This window comes from Anser cygnoides, chromosome 3, assembly GCF_040182565.1.
Source record: "Anser cygnoides isolate HZ-2024a breed goose chromosome 3, Taihu_goose_T2T_genome, whole genome shotgun sequence".
Lineage (NCBI taxonomy): Eukaryota > Metazoa > Chordata > Aves > Anseriformes > Anatidae > Anser > Anser cygnoides.
In genome coordinates, this window is record NC_089875.1 from 25,624,046 (window position 1) to 25,638,246 (window position 14,201).

Sequence of the window (14,201 nt, forward strand, 5' to 3'; positions counted from 1 at the left end):
CCCATGTGCTGCAGCAGTAACAAAAGCTATCTGATTGCTTGCCTTCACCAGCGCGACCACGTCCTTCACAACTTCACCTCTATATTATTTGCATATTAAGCAACCAATGCAAGACCTCACTTTTATCAGTGTTTCTTCACTGGCAGAAAGCAGCAACCTCAATGAACTGGGATTAATCAGACTTTTCTGAAGTGCTGACTACTGGGTATGTCTGATGTAGCAAAGAGGAGCTGCACAAGAGAATCTTTTTTGGTATTAAAGTTATACACCAACTGCCCATGATAACCAGGGTTAAACTAAGATTTGCCATGTTTTTAAAAAGGCAAATATTTTTTTAATGAAAAAAAAAAAATGTGTCGTCAGAGGAGTTCCCCTACCACGCACACAACAAAAAAAACAACACAGGAATGATAATTTGCGTCAAACTTGGGAAACAATACCGTAGCATAAATTTTATGATCAAAGTAGATATCTGACCAAAATCATCCACCTAAATGACAGGAACTCACTAGGTCACAAAAGCATGAAACCAAACATTTACTTAGGCTTCCCGTCAGTCTAGATAAACTGTGACTTCAGATAAGAAAAAAAAGTCCCGCAGACTTTTTCTACGTCTTGTCCAGGGATAACAGAATTTAGCCTTGCATTTTCCAGAGCTATTGAATACAAATGAGTATCAGACCTGCCACTTGTGCTCACTATAATCTCAGTTTTCACTTTCATAAACCCAAGTCTCTATTTGTTACAGTTTCAACAGAAACTTTCCAAAATTAAACAGAAGCAATACACAGACATCTATATACAAACCATAAAACTCCTGGAGAAAATTAGAAAGGCCAAAGCTCATCTGGAGCTCAACCTGGCTACTGCCGTTAAAGACAACAAAAAATCCTTTTACAAATATATCAACGCGAAACGGAGGACTAAGGAGAATCTCCATCCTTTACTGGATGCGAGGGGAAACCTAGTTACTAAGGATGAGGAAAAGGCTGAGGTGCTTAATGCCGCCTTTGCCTCAGTCTTTAGCGGCAATACCGGTTGTTCTCTGGATACCCAGTGCCTTGAGCTGGTGGAAGGGGATGGGGAACAGGACGTGGCCTTCGCTATCCATGAGGAAATGGTTGGCAACCTGCTACGGAGCTTGGATGTGCACAAGTCGATGGGGCCGGATGGGATGCATCCGAGGGTACTGAAAGAACTGGCGGAGGAGCTGGCTGAGCCGCTTTCCATCATTTATCGGCAGTCCTGGCTATCGGGGGAGGTCCCAGTTGACTGCCGGGTAGCCAATGTGACGCCCATCTATAAGAAGGGCCGCAGGGCAGACCCAGGGAACTATAGGCCTGTCAGTTTGACCTCAGTGCCAGGAAAGCTCATGGAGCAGATTATCTTGAGGGTCATCACGCGGCACTTGCAGGGCAAGCAGGCGATCAGGCCCAGTCAGCATGGGTTTATGAAAGGCAGGTCCTGCTTGACAAACCTGATCTCCTTCTGTGACAAAGTGACGCGCTTGGTGGATGAGGGGAAGGCTGTGGATGTGGTTTACCTTGACCTCAGTAAGGCTTTTGATACAGTTCCCCACAACATTCTCCTCAAGAAACTGGCTGCTCGGGGCTTGGACTGGCGTACGCTTCGCTGGGTTAGAAACTGGCTGGATAGCCGGGCCCAGAGAGTTGTGGTGAATGGAGTCAAATCCGGTTGGAGGCCGGTTACTAGTGGTGTCCCTCAGGGCTCGGTACTGGGGCCGGCCCTCTTTAATATCTTTATCGATGATCTGGATGAGGGCGTCCAGTGCACCCTCAGTAAGTTTGCAGATGACACCAAGCTAAGTGCGTGTGTTGATCTGCTCGAGGGCAGGAAGGCTCTGCAGGAGGATCTGGATAGGCTGGAGCGATGGGCTGAGGTCAACTGTATGAAGTTCAACAAGGCCAAGTGCCGGGTCCTGCACCTGGGGCGCAACAACCCCAAGCAGAGCTACAGGCTGGGAGATGGGTGGCTGGAAAGCTGCCTGGCAGAGAAGGACCTGGGAGTATTGGTTGATAGTCGGCTGAATATGAGCCAGCAGTGTGCCCAGGTGGCCAAGAAGGCCAACAGCATCCTGGCCTGTATAAGAAGCAGTGTGGCCAGCAGGTCTAGGGAAGTGATTGTCCCCCTGTACTCGGCTCTGGTGAGGCCGCACCTTGAGTGCTGTGTTCAGTTTTGGGCCCCTCGCTACAGGAAGGACATGGACATGCTCGAGCGAGTCCAGAGAAGGGCGACCAAGCTGGTGAGGGGTCTGGAGAACAAGTCTTACGAGGAGCGGCTGAGGGAGCTGGGCTTGTTCAGCCTGGAGAAGAGGAGGCTCAGGGGCGACCTTATCGCTCTCTACAGTTACCTGAAAGGAGGCTGTAGAGAGGTGGGGGTTGGTCTGTTCTCCCACGTGCCTGGTGACAGGACGAGGGGGAATGGGCGAAAGTTGCGACAGGGGAGTTTTAGGTTGGATGTTAGGAAGTACTTCTTTACCGAAAGGGTTATTAAGCATTGGAATGGGCTGCCCAGGGAGGTGGTGGAGTCACCATCCCTGGAGGTCTTTAAAAGACGTTTAGATGTAGAGCTTAGCGATATGGTTTAGTGGAGTACTTAGTGTTAGGTCGGAGGTTGGACTCGATGATCTTGAGGTCTCTTCCAACCTAGAAATCTGTGATACTGTGATACAGTTTCAACAGAAACTTTCCAAAATTAAACAGAAGCAATACACAGACATCTATATACAAACCATAAAACTCCTGTTTCAGTTTAAACCATCCACTCATCCACTTTACCCAAATGTTAGCTATAAACATCATTGATGGTTATTTCATTGCTTACTTAAGTGTGCAAGAAAACAAGAAAAGCAATAAAGTGTCAGACAAAAAAAAAAATATATCCTAGGGCAGAAGAATTTCAGCTTCTAAACTGGTAGGGAAGGGAGGGCTGTCTTCAAGTTGGCATGCAGGACACTATCACATTCCCAGTGATTCACTCCAAACTGTCCAGTCCTCATGTTCTCATAATATTATTCGATATTATCAAAATTATGAGGAATATTATTTTAGACGGCCAGACTATCCTAATTATCTAAAGACTACACAGAAAGTGAAATCATTTAAATAAGAAGAAAAGTATTATAGAATTAGTTATAGATACATTTTTATGGAAGCTACAACACACATGAAAACATCTTTTCTGTAGGTTTTTTTTTTGAAGTAACTAGTTGAAAGAAAAATATTTATTTCCAAAGGAAAGAGTCTAATAGAGAAGATTACTGTCAGCTTTCAGTAACTATTTCGTTTCTTTCTACCTTCTCCCTAACAGTGGAGTCCAATCAACCTCTCTCCACCCAATCACTAGATATAAAAGCTTATTTTGACATTTTTTCCATCAACCAACCAAATATATTCTCAATGTTAATTATCAGCCTCATACGAATTCACTATTATTTCATGGTTGGCATGTAAACACGAAGACTTAAGATTTGTTTCCATGCACAGCCTTCCCTTTTGCAAGCAGCTTACTTCAACACTCGCCAAGAAAGGGACAAATACATACTAATGTCCCTAATGGGACACCTTCTCTTTCGAAGTCTCATCAACACCCATTTTGTCAAAAATGTAACTAGAAAATAAACTCCGAGTCATCTGCAACCTACCGTTTGAAATACACTACAAAAAAGTATCTCAGGGTATGAAATATCTCTTCATATTATTTCAAGGGTGAAAGAATCGTCATCTACCTAAAATTTTCCTCATGATCATTATTAAAATCTCTCAAAATATGAAAAAAAATATGAAAAAACCCATCACATCTAATCTACTTTTAATAAGCTATAGGTTCTGTGTCTAGACTTGGCAGCTGAAAAGAGATCACCATTTTCTTCAATATTTCTTAGTCAAATTTGACTCAGACATGGATGCACTGGAAGTCTGTAACTGCATGGTCTTAAAAATACTCTTACCTGCTTACTAAATTCATCAAAGTTCATAATGGGTCCGTTGTGGAACAAGGGATAGTAAAACACGTATGCCAGCATCCACAGGAACGAATGTGATGATTTCTGGGCAGGTTCGTGCCAGCAGTATTCCAGGCTGAAACTTGTGTAGAAGAGGCAACGGACAGACACCGTGAAGAGAAGCAGATAATACTCATTTTCAGTGTCGTACCACTTTCTCTGTAAGACAAAACAAAGTCAGCTCATAATGGTGCAATGCTATGGTTTTAAAATTCCAAGACAATGTTACCAACCAAGGCCCTGACTTTTCAGGTCACTAGCAGCAGAAAGCAACTAAAGCTAACAGAGGCCAGAATGAATGTCTGAAGTGAACATCGCTAACATCCGAAGAGTGAGCACTGGCTGTTGAACGAGCTGCTGAGGGCAGAAAATTATAACAGCTTAATTCCAAACTGTAGTACATTTTGAAGAACTGTGAAATTAGGAGAGCTTTTCTCACAGCAGTGCCATTTTTCCCCCCCTCAGGTTTTGTCCAGTAATAGAGTATCCAAAATAGCTGGCAATCGTATTGATAACTAAAGAGCTACTAGGACTGAAGCCAAGTCTGCAATTCAGATCTCAAGAGATTGAAACACTCACTAGGAAGCCCAAGGCTAGGAAGATTTTTCTGACCCTTTGCCATGTTTATGATATTCCCTGTCACACATTTTCAACAAAAAAACCATATATTTTTATATACGTATATTGATACACACCCATCACAAAAAAAAATCAGCAAATTTGTCTGATTATATTTGTATTGCAGTGGGCTTGAGAAGCCCCTTCATCTCTCAGTGAGACAAAAATCTACCTATACCACATGAAAAGACCCTACCAGCTCATCTTCCTTCCCCCTCAAAATTAGAACAAACCTTACAACATATTCCTAGTTTTTTTCTCTTAGTCCAAATAAATGCAAGAATGACATTTCTACACAACTAAGAAGCATTTTTCCTAAAATCTGTATTGCCAAAAGCATTAGTGAAACAGGATAACTGAGTTTGCACCAAACAGTAGCGAGCAAACAACTTTTTGGTATAAATGAAAGTGTCAGAGCAACAGTCTTCATTTCCATGTAGAAGCCTGCAGACACCAGTTAAGATCCTGTTAGTCTTGACTGAGCAACTCCTGGATATGAACCCCAAAAACCAGCACTTTAAATTGGTATGATTATACCTCTAACAAAGGAGAAATATGTTTACTAGAGGACTAGCATGGTATTTATCATGCTCCATCCCCATGGGGTAATCCTTCCACATTAAGGCACATAATTTCATCTCAATGCATTGATCAGCATGACTGAGAGGAACATCCACAACTACCCATAAATTACAATTAAGTATGGTGAGGCCAAACCACATTTCTAGAAGCATCAGAAATCCAGATCTCAAATCCAAACCCCAACACTGGGGCGAAGTGGATTTTTCAAACTGAAATCCTAATGAGCAGACCAACAGGAAGACAGAAAAATATCTGTGGGTTTTCCAAATGATTAATCATGTGGATGTTATGTACAGCACTACTCTCAATGGACAGAACAGAGGATGTGTTGGTGTCTCAGTCTCACAGGCATCTGAGAAATTTAAAGAAGTCTGACAAAAGAAATTAAAGGGACACAAGCTCATCCATAGCAAAATGAAGCAGATCCCACCATACACAAGTAGTTAGCAATAGCACAAACAAAAACAGTCTTATACAAAAAGGGCATGGATCTGAGTAACAGCAATAAAAAGCAAGCAGAAACAGTCGGTAAGTATTTGGAAGACTTCCACTAACAGCCATCAGCATTTGGAGTGGAAAAGGAAGGGAAACACCTTATTTGTGTCACAACAGTCCTTCCAAATCTCCAGGATTTTACTCCAAACCACAAACCAAGTAAAAGAGAACAAGAAAAAATAGCCAGAAACAAAAATAATTCATAAGAGGGGAAAAGTAACAACATGTGGGTCACTCAGCAATATGCTTCAAAGGAAGGTGAAAGAGAGGACAATTTAAAATGCATGTCCAGTGTAGTATCCATATTGTCAAGCGAAATTTTGACCTGCTGCTGTGACTGTAGAATTCCAAACTATTCCTTCTGTCAGGATGACAAACTTACATCAAGAGCACATGGCTTAATAAAAGAACTGGGATGTAATTCTGTATTGCTTGCACAGTCTTCAGTATCCTTGTGAAGTCATTCCTTCCAAAGTCACATATCAATTCCTTCAGAGTAAGTACAAATAATTTAACATTTAGAAGATACGGTATTTCATTCCTGCAAGGTATTCGGTATTTCATTTCATGCAAGTTACCAACAAGTTTGAACTGGCTTTTGAGTAATGCCTCAGCAGCAGACTTTGCTTTTAAGGAATGCAAGTGCTGGCTTCTGCTATCCAAGATGCAACCTAACGTTCAAAATAACGAACAGAATCTTTCCAAAAACTGTATCAGCAAACAGGGACGTTGCCAATTTCTGGGCAATAGATAGAGATGTTTACAGTAGATACAAAGGCTACCCCAAATAAACAACGAAGGCTTGTTCATCAGCTTTCCTAGCGGTATCCTTAAGCCACAACCATGTGGATACCACTCTGTAGCATGGATTGCCAACTCTATAAACCAGGTGTGGGGGGGAAATCCGTATCACTTTCTAATAATATCTACAGGCTATTAATGAAAGAACATATTTGCCCCAGATCTTAACTCCAGTTTCCACTACATACTTAAATAACGAAGGATAATCTCATGTGCTGCTGGGTCTGACCAAAAGAGAGAGAAAGAAGTCTGAGAAAAATACTTCGGCAACAATATTCAGAAAAAGAAAGACCAATCAGTAGGTAAGATAGGAAGAGAGAAGTGTAAACCTGTCTCCCATTTCTTTCTCAGTTATCCTGTATTTAATAATTGATACAGAGACAGTCATTTATTTTCTGAACACAGGCTGGAAGTCACTGAGAGTGTGAAAACATGCCTCTGTGGCAGTGAAGGAAAACAAGACTCGGGAGTCAGGCCACTGACACTGAACAAATGTCTTGTCACCACTTCTTTTCAAAAGAAGAACCACCAAAAATTCAGTTAAGGTCTTTGATATATTCACACATTTTCAATTTATCAAATTCATATGCATTAGAGCAAGGCTCACGTTTTGTTTTCATCTCCAGTCGCCAACCTCACAGCAAGGTGCTAGTGTATGCTTGTGCTGTGAAAATGTATTCACAGGCACGGCTGCAACATCCCAATTCCTGCTTCTGAAAACCTCTCTTAATCTAGGTGTGTACTACAGAGTTTACGCACTGTATAATTGATGCTGTGCTTTTTTCTTATCATCAGCCAAAATTCTATGCCTGATCATAGGCTAAAGCCTTTCAAGCTACCAACATTACACTGGTAGTCCTCCTTCAGAAAAACCGCACGGGCATTTCTCAAGCATCAGACCACCGCCAATTTCACTCCTCTTGTTTGCTGTTTGAGAGTCTTGCAGGATCTGCAGCATCAATATAGAACAAAGAGAAAGGAGGGAACAAAGATGTGCCTGACAAATGCAAGAGCTAGAGATGGCAGCTTCAAAGAAGTATAGCCAAAGCTTTAGAAGATGCGTGTAAGCAGGCTAGCGTGTACAGTACACTGAATTTAACCTGATTGTGTCAGCTGTTATCTAAAAGACCAAAGAGCAGTAACTGTGACTTCAGTCACACGCACCATTATGAAGCAGGTTATGTGTTATTGTAGCGAGCTACCTTTCACTTTAGTGTGGATTTGGGTGTTTTTTCAAGGCATAGAGAGCCCACTAAAGTGAGGGCTCATCACGCTTATGAACGTATCCACATTTATAACTGTAGAAGCTCTCAAGTGATCCATATGCAGTTATACTTCCTGAAGGTTTTCAAGCCAACCTCTGCTTCTACCAACTGAAGGGACAGTAGTTGGTCTAAAAGATGGCTACCATAACAACAAATAACACTGTAATTAATTTGATGCTTAATTCATGCTTCTGAAATTACCTTAGCTTCTTCCACAGCTGGTATGTGTAAAGTGGACAACAGGACAAGAGAGCACATCCACGTCAGGAGCGATATCTGAAACTGAGCCACAGCAAACGAAATAGCTGCGTATAACAAGATGACCGCAAAGCCCTTGATTCCTAATAAAAACCAGCAGGCAGCCATTCCATACACCATCAAGCACCATGGTTTATACTGTTAGGAAAAAAAAAAAAAAAGAACAATGAACAATTTTAAAACTTTATTTCTAAAGCAAAAAAAAAAGTGTACTGTTCTATATACATAGTAGAGTGCCAGGCCTACCATTCCCATAGCTAACTAAAACACACAGAAATTCACCACTGAATTAAATACATACATACCTTCTCCACGAAGAGCCTGCACATTTGCGATACCAGCAGATGACCAGCCAGAAGCAACAGTATACGTTCCCTTCCCCATTCAACCCAGTAGCTCCACTCAAAATCCAGGGGATCCTGGGCATACAAGAGGAATGATAAACATGCCTAACCACAAAGCCATATTCTTAAAGGTCAACGAAATGTCTCAATAACATATGAGGTCCATTATCCAATACCTCCGAACTCAGTAACTGCGGATTTTTTGTTTAAGCAATCATGTCTGATTATTTACAGTGGTGAGCTCCAACAACTCCGTTTTGCCTTCAAATGCCCTAACATCCACAGAAAGAAGCGGAAGCGCAGAGGGGCACTGCCAGCACAGAACAAGAAGTGCACTAAATGGAGCTGATACCTGCCCCACCTGCACACAAAACTGACACCAGCAGGAGCCTACAGGGCCCCAGGTGCAGCATGAAAATACTGCCACTGACAAATACAAGGTTGCAGATGGCTCAGACCCCAAGTCAATTTCAAAGCACGTAAGCTCTTAAGCATACCCATGACAGGGAGCTACATATTCCACTTCTTTCTGCAGGACAGGCTCCAGATCACTGGATGAATTAATCCAAAGTTTCCTTGTGCTGCTGCAGGCTCATTAGCAGGTTATAAGGAGGAAAAATGAGTGCTAGGCACCTTCAGTATTTGCCTGAGCACTTTCTTTTGCTGAAACCTATTGAAAACAACACAACCAAGACATGCTCTAAGCCGGAGGCAAGCACATGGCCCACACACTCCTCACGGTTGCTTTTGAGATGGCCTGATTTCACAGAAAGGTAGGCAAGGCAAAGCAACTGCAAACAAAAATAAGTAGGATGGTGCCAAGGAAACCCTGCCTGGTTACAAGTGTAGGCAAATCACATGCAACCATACCGATTTATCATGCCATCCAGCCTGGACAGCATGAAGGAATATGGAGTACCAACCACTATTTCTATTCCCAGAAGTAAGAGAGGGCAATCAATAGACTTTCAGGTGAGAAAAGGTGAAAGTGAAACCAAGTCCTGACTGCCATACGTGTGTACCTACACTTTTCTGAGGGATAAGGAAATTAGCTTGGCAAACTTACAGTCTGGATGAAATGACACCTTGCTCTAAGAGAATTTTTACTCAGTGTTTCCATAAAGCCTAATTGTGACCAGGTGAAGCCAGATCAGCTTGAAACTCCTGAAACTTGCGTATGTCATTTTAAACTAGATAAAAGGGATCAGCTGGCAGCCCCCATTTCCCTGCTAAAAGTTAGGACTCACAAACACACACAGCTGCCTGCATGACTACGCCTAGTTTCAGCATCTCATATGCTTCCAATCTCCAGACTATTTTACGGCTTTCTTGAAAGCACCTGTAGAGGGGCCCATACCAATGGTAACGGTGGGCCTATATAACAAAATAATTCCACAGATATGCATTCTTGGCTTCGTTTAAATCACCTTCAAAATTAGTTGCATGGTTAGTTTTCTTCAAAAAGAAGTGGGGTGTGTTATCTGGGATTTAGTTTGCCTTAAAACAAAAACATGTTTCTTTAAACATTAATGCTTCAAAATCTGTTCTCCTCTATGGGGGACTACAGGTCAATCAACGGTGCAACTATTGTGTAACATCAGTGAACATTACCCAAACAACCAAATGATATGAAAAATGGAAAAAAGGCTGGAGAAAATGTAAAGGATGATCAAAGCTGTGAAGGCCAAGTAGCAGCACAGAAGATTATTAAGTGATATTGCTAACGAGAAACACTCAGACCAGCAACCAGAAAAAAACTGCCATTATGGTGCTTAAATCTAGATATGCCTGGCAAATCTTTTTCCTCGTTACAAATAAACAAAGGAAATTAACTATGACTGTGAAAATCTGTAAAGTTACTATGAATTTCTGAGGCTAAATTTGTACCTCTGGTGAACAAAAGGCACTTTTGGAGCTGTTTTGTTAGCATTATTTCCATGTTATTGAAAGGTAGTTCAAGGTTAGCCTAGGTCACAGAGGAAAATGTGCTGGAAACAAGAAACTAACAGTGCTTATGTTATATCACTCCACCCCTCCAAGAAAAATAAACCTGCTTGATCCCACAAAGGGTAGAACATTAGAAAAAGCAGATTAAGTACTATGGTATCTCTCATCTTGGAGGCACTTATCTGCTTATTTGTGTATAAAAAAATACACAGTGCCTATGCTTTGAGTTTTTTCTCTTGTTCTTCACAGAGCTTTGGACTCTGGAGTCTATGGGAGTTTGGCTACGGCGGGAGAAAAATGTGTCAACAAAACAGAAACAACATCAAAACACTCCGAAGTAAAGTTTCCTTACAAAGTACCATCACAGGAAAGAACAGCCCAATAAGGAGCACAGTAAATTGTTCTATGATCTCTGCCTCTCAGCAAAGCACTGCTCAACACATCAACTTACCGGAAGGAGGACTTTAAGGAACTGCAAGGATAGAAGCTTGCAGCAAATCAACAAAATAAAAAGTGCTGGTAACATTCATTAATCCTACCTTTTTAAGGCCCCAAAACAGAGTCCCTTGTTCCAGTCCAAAGTTTCTGTCAATTTCACCTTCATATTCTGCAAAGAATAATAAATCTTCACTAATGACATAATCCTAAGAAAAGCAAGGGTCAGCAACAGGGCACTCTGCTTCTAAATAGCAACAAATTCCCCTCATCTTCTTCACAGATGTGGATGCTTAGAGCTGGGGAAGGGGAGATGTCTGCAAGGAAGGAACTCTGACGTGAAGCCAGCACCATTTCCTCCTTCCCAGTAGGCACAAACAAGAGGCCCTTCTATAGCCAGCTCCTGGACTTTGACCTCTGCTCATCCTGAGCCTTTGGATAATGAATGCTGAACAGCCTCGACCACTAGACCCTGCACGTATTCACCGCAACAGGGGGAATTAACCCTAATATGCACTTAAAGAAACATTTTCTGGTTCCCTTTTCCTCATCCCCACCCATCAGGTATTTATACACTTGCCTAAGTTTCCCCAGCGCCTCTTCACCTCTAAGCTGAACAGTTATCATCTTGGATAAAAACAATATTAATTTAAAACAATAATTAGTCCAAAATAATAAGCAGGATTGATGCAACAGAAAGCTGAGCTTGAGTCATTTAACCCACGAGACCTATAATAATTATAATTCCCTATCTTTTAGGACTGTTTGATATCTCCCTCTAGTGGAAAAGGGAGACATGGGACGTGAAGGCAACTTAACAAAGAGCATGTAGTAAAGCTTTTCAGTGAACAAGCCTCAGGAGTCAGTTTCAACTAAGCATTTTGACTTCTTCACAGGTGAGGTTCTGCAAAAACGCATGCATACCCCAGTGTGCATTTATCAAGTACTTGCCCACTTTGGTGGGAGCGCGTTTCTGGCTTTACTGCCACTAACTTGCACAGTTGGAAGGCAGCAAGGTTAGTTAGCACAAAACACCTTGCTAATTAAAACCTAGCACGATGCAGTACACAATTCTCTAACTAGGTGTTATCCTGAATTATGTAATATCCACTTTGTTACCATTAACATATGAATGTGATGCACTGGGAGGCGCACAGCCCACACTGTGCATCAAAGCCACAGGAGCAAGGTCTTAAACTGTGCACCCAAGGTCAGCAGCTCCTGGATCCCAGCCACAAACGGGGCTCACTCACCTCCACCGCCCCTTCTAACAGAGGTTTTGTCCTTACCGAGCCTCCATGTGTCGTTCCCTTCTGCCACGCACACACACATCTCTGAATTTTACAGGACCACTCGCTGTCTTAAACTCCACCACATGTACTAAAATTTGCCTTAGCACGGTCTCACTGCTCTTGAGGGGAAAGCAAAGAATAAAGCCACCACCTACAAAATGAAGGGAAATGCGCCCAACAGCCCCTTTTCCTAAGAAACCCTGAGCTTCAAAGGTGTCCGTCACTTCTGTTTTGACAGCTGAGTGCCAAGGTGCCATCACCGAGGGCATTCCCAGCGCTTTAGGCACAAACTCTTCATGTGCCTCAGAACCAAACCCCTGGCAGAGCGGGCACCTCGCTAGCGGTTGCTTTCACGTTGCCAGCTTACTGCCAGAAAAAGCACTGATACTTTTTGGAGCGAGGAAGAAACTTAACAGTGCAGACAAACCACGCCGAGCCACGGGCCAGAAACACAGGAGACGTGAGGCCACCGGCACCGCAGACTTACTTTGAGAAACTCGGTGCACTTCATAGAAAGAATACAAGTGGGAGCCAACCGTAAGGAACAGGTAGGTGGCCATTTCCCAGGCCGGCAGCATCACCAGCCCCGGAGCCGCGCCGCCGTCCATCGCCCCGACGGCAGCTCCGCAGCAAGCCCTTGAAAACAGCAAGGAAAACAAAGACGGGTGCGAGGCAGCTCGGCACCCGGGACCTCCGCAGCGCTCTGCACACCCACCGGCATGCTGCGAGCGCTCCGGGCGGACAGAGCCCTCCGTGGAGCACGGCAGCACCTCCCCACGAGGGTTGGGGTTTGGGTTTGCCTCACGGCTCCCCACGCGTGCCCGCAGGCGGGGCACACGGCCGGCGGCACGCCCGCAGCCACCTCACAGAGCCCCGCGCCCCGGCAGCCGCTCCCCTACCTGCTGAGGGGCCGGGGCGGCAGCACCTCGGGGGCAGCTCCGAGGAGCCCGGCGGCCCTGCCCCTGCCCCCGTCCCGGTCCCTGTGCCCCCGCTGCCGGCCGCCGGGCGGCGGAGCGGACACCGCGGCCTGCACCGGCCCCGCCGCGTTTCCGGCTCCGGGGCTGCGGCTCCGCCCTGGGACCGGCCGCTGGAAGCACCCGGAGCGGGGCCTGGGCTCCCCGTCGCGGGCTGGAGGAGCCCAGGGAGCCCCCAGGGGGCTTTGGGAGGACGGGGGGGGTTGGGATCGGGGAGAAGAGGGGCTGTCGGTGAAATGGGGTGGTCTGAGAATGCGAGCTGAACGGCTTCGTTCTGGGGACGGTGCTTGGGAGGATGCTGCTCGTGTCTCGCCGTTTCTCTGTTCGTTAGAGCGCTACACCTCTCGTCATCACGTAACTCAGTCACTGAAACATCGTCTTCTTCGAGCATGAAATATGCAATAGATGTATGGTGAACATTGCCTGAGGCACTGCCGCAAGACCGCTTTCCTGGCCCATGGCTTTCACCTACTTTTGCTCCCCTTTCTGGCTGAGATGCCTTTAGGGATGTAAAGCGCCTATCTCCAATTTCAGGTGGCATTTTATATCCCTGTCCTACCTGTCACCTCTTAGCGGGAGTCAGCTGTTCCTGTGGAATTGTCTGTGTGGCCCACTTAGAATCACAGAATCATTAAGGTCGGAAGAGATCTCCAAGATCACCTGGTCCAACCGTCCCCCTACCACCAATGTCACCCACTAGACCATGTCCCTAAGCACCACGTCCAACCTTTCCTTGAACACCCCCAGGGACGGTGACTCCACCACCTCCCTGGGCAACCCGTCCCAATGCCTGACTGCTCTTTCTGAGAAGAAATGTCTCCTCATTTCCAACCTGAACCTCCCCTGGTGCAACCTGAGGCCATTCCCTCCAGTCCTATCACTAGTTATCTGTGAGAAGAGGCCGACCCCCAGCTCCCCACAGGTTCCTTTCAGGTAGCTGCAGAGAGCAATGGGGTCTCCCCTGAGCCTCCTCTTCTCCAGACTAAACAACCCCGGTTCCCCCCAAAAATATAACAACATTTACATAACAGCACCAGAACACCACCACTGTTAAAACTTTTTAAAAATTCCCACAGTACTGTAGCAGTTCTGGCCACTAAGGGTCAGTAAAGCTTATATTTTCCTACAGTTTTGTGGTTTCTCTTCAACAGCATGAAGTCAGTACA

At 44.5% G+C, this 14,201-nt stretch overlaps 1 protein-coding gene across 4 annotated transcripts in view; it reads right to left on the minus strand.

Moving 5' to 3' along the window:
* Positions 1–13,117, minus strand: part of HHAT (hedgehog acyltransferase) — a 172,385-nt gene extending 159,268 nt beyond the window's left edge. For all 4 annotated transcript variants that reach the window (XM_066993754.1, XM_066993752.1, XM_048057603.2 and 1 more), the window contains exons 1-6: positions 12,961–13,117; positions 12,549–12,697; positions 10,874–10,941; positions 8,349–8,462; positions 7,987–8,181; positions 3,971–4,183 (exon numbers count right to left, since the gene is read on the minus strand). In XM_066993754.1, the coding sequence (XP_066849855.1) occupies positions 3,971–4,183; positions 7,987–8,181; positions 8,349–8,462; positions 10,874–10,941; positions 12,549–12,669 (711 nt within the window). In that variant the 5' untranslated portion in view covers positions 12,670–12,697; positions 12,961–13,117. The remainder of the gene's footprint in view (positions 1–3,970; positions 4,184–7,986; positions 8,182–8,348; positions 8,463–10,873; positions 10,942–12,548; positions 12,698–12,960) is intronic.
* Between the last annotated feature and the right edge of the window lie 1,084 nt (positions 13,118–14,201).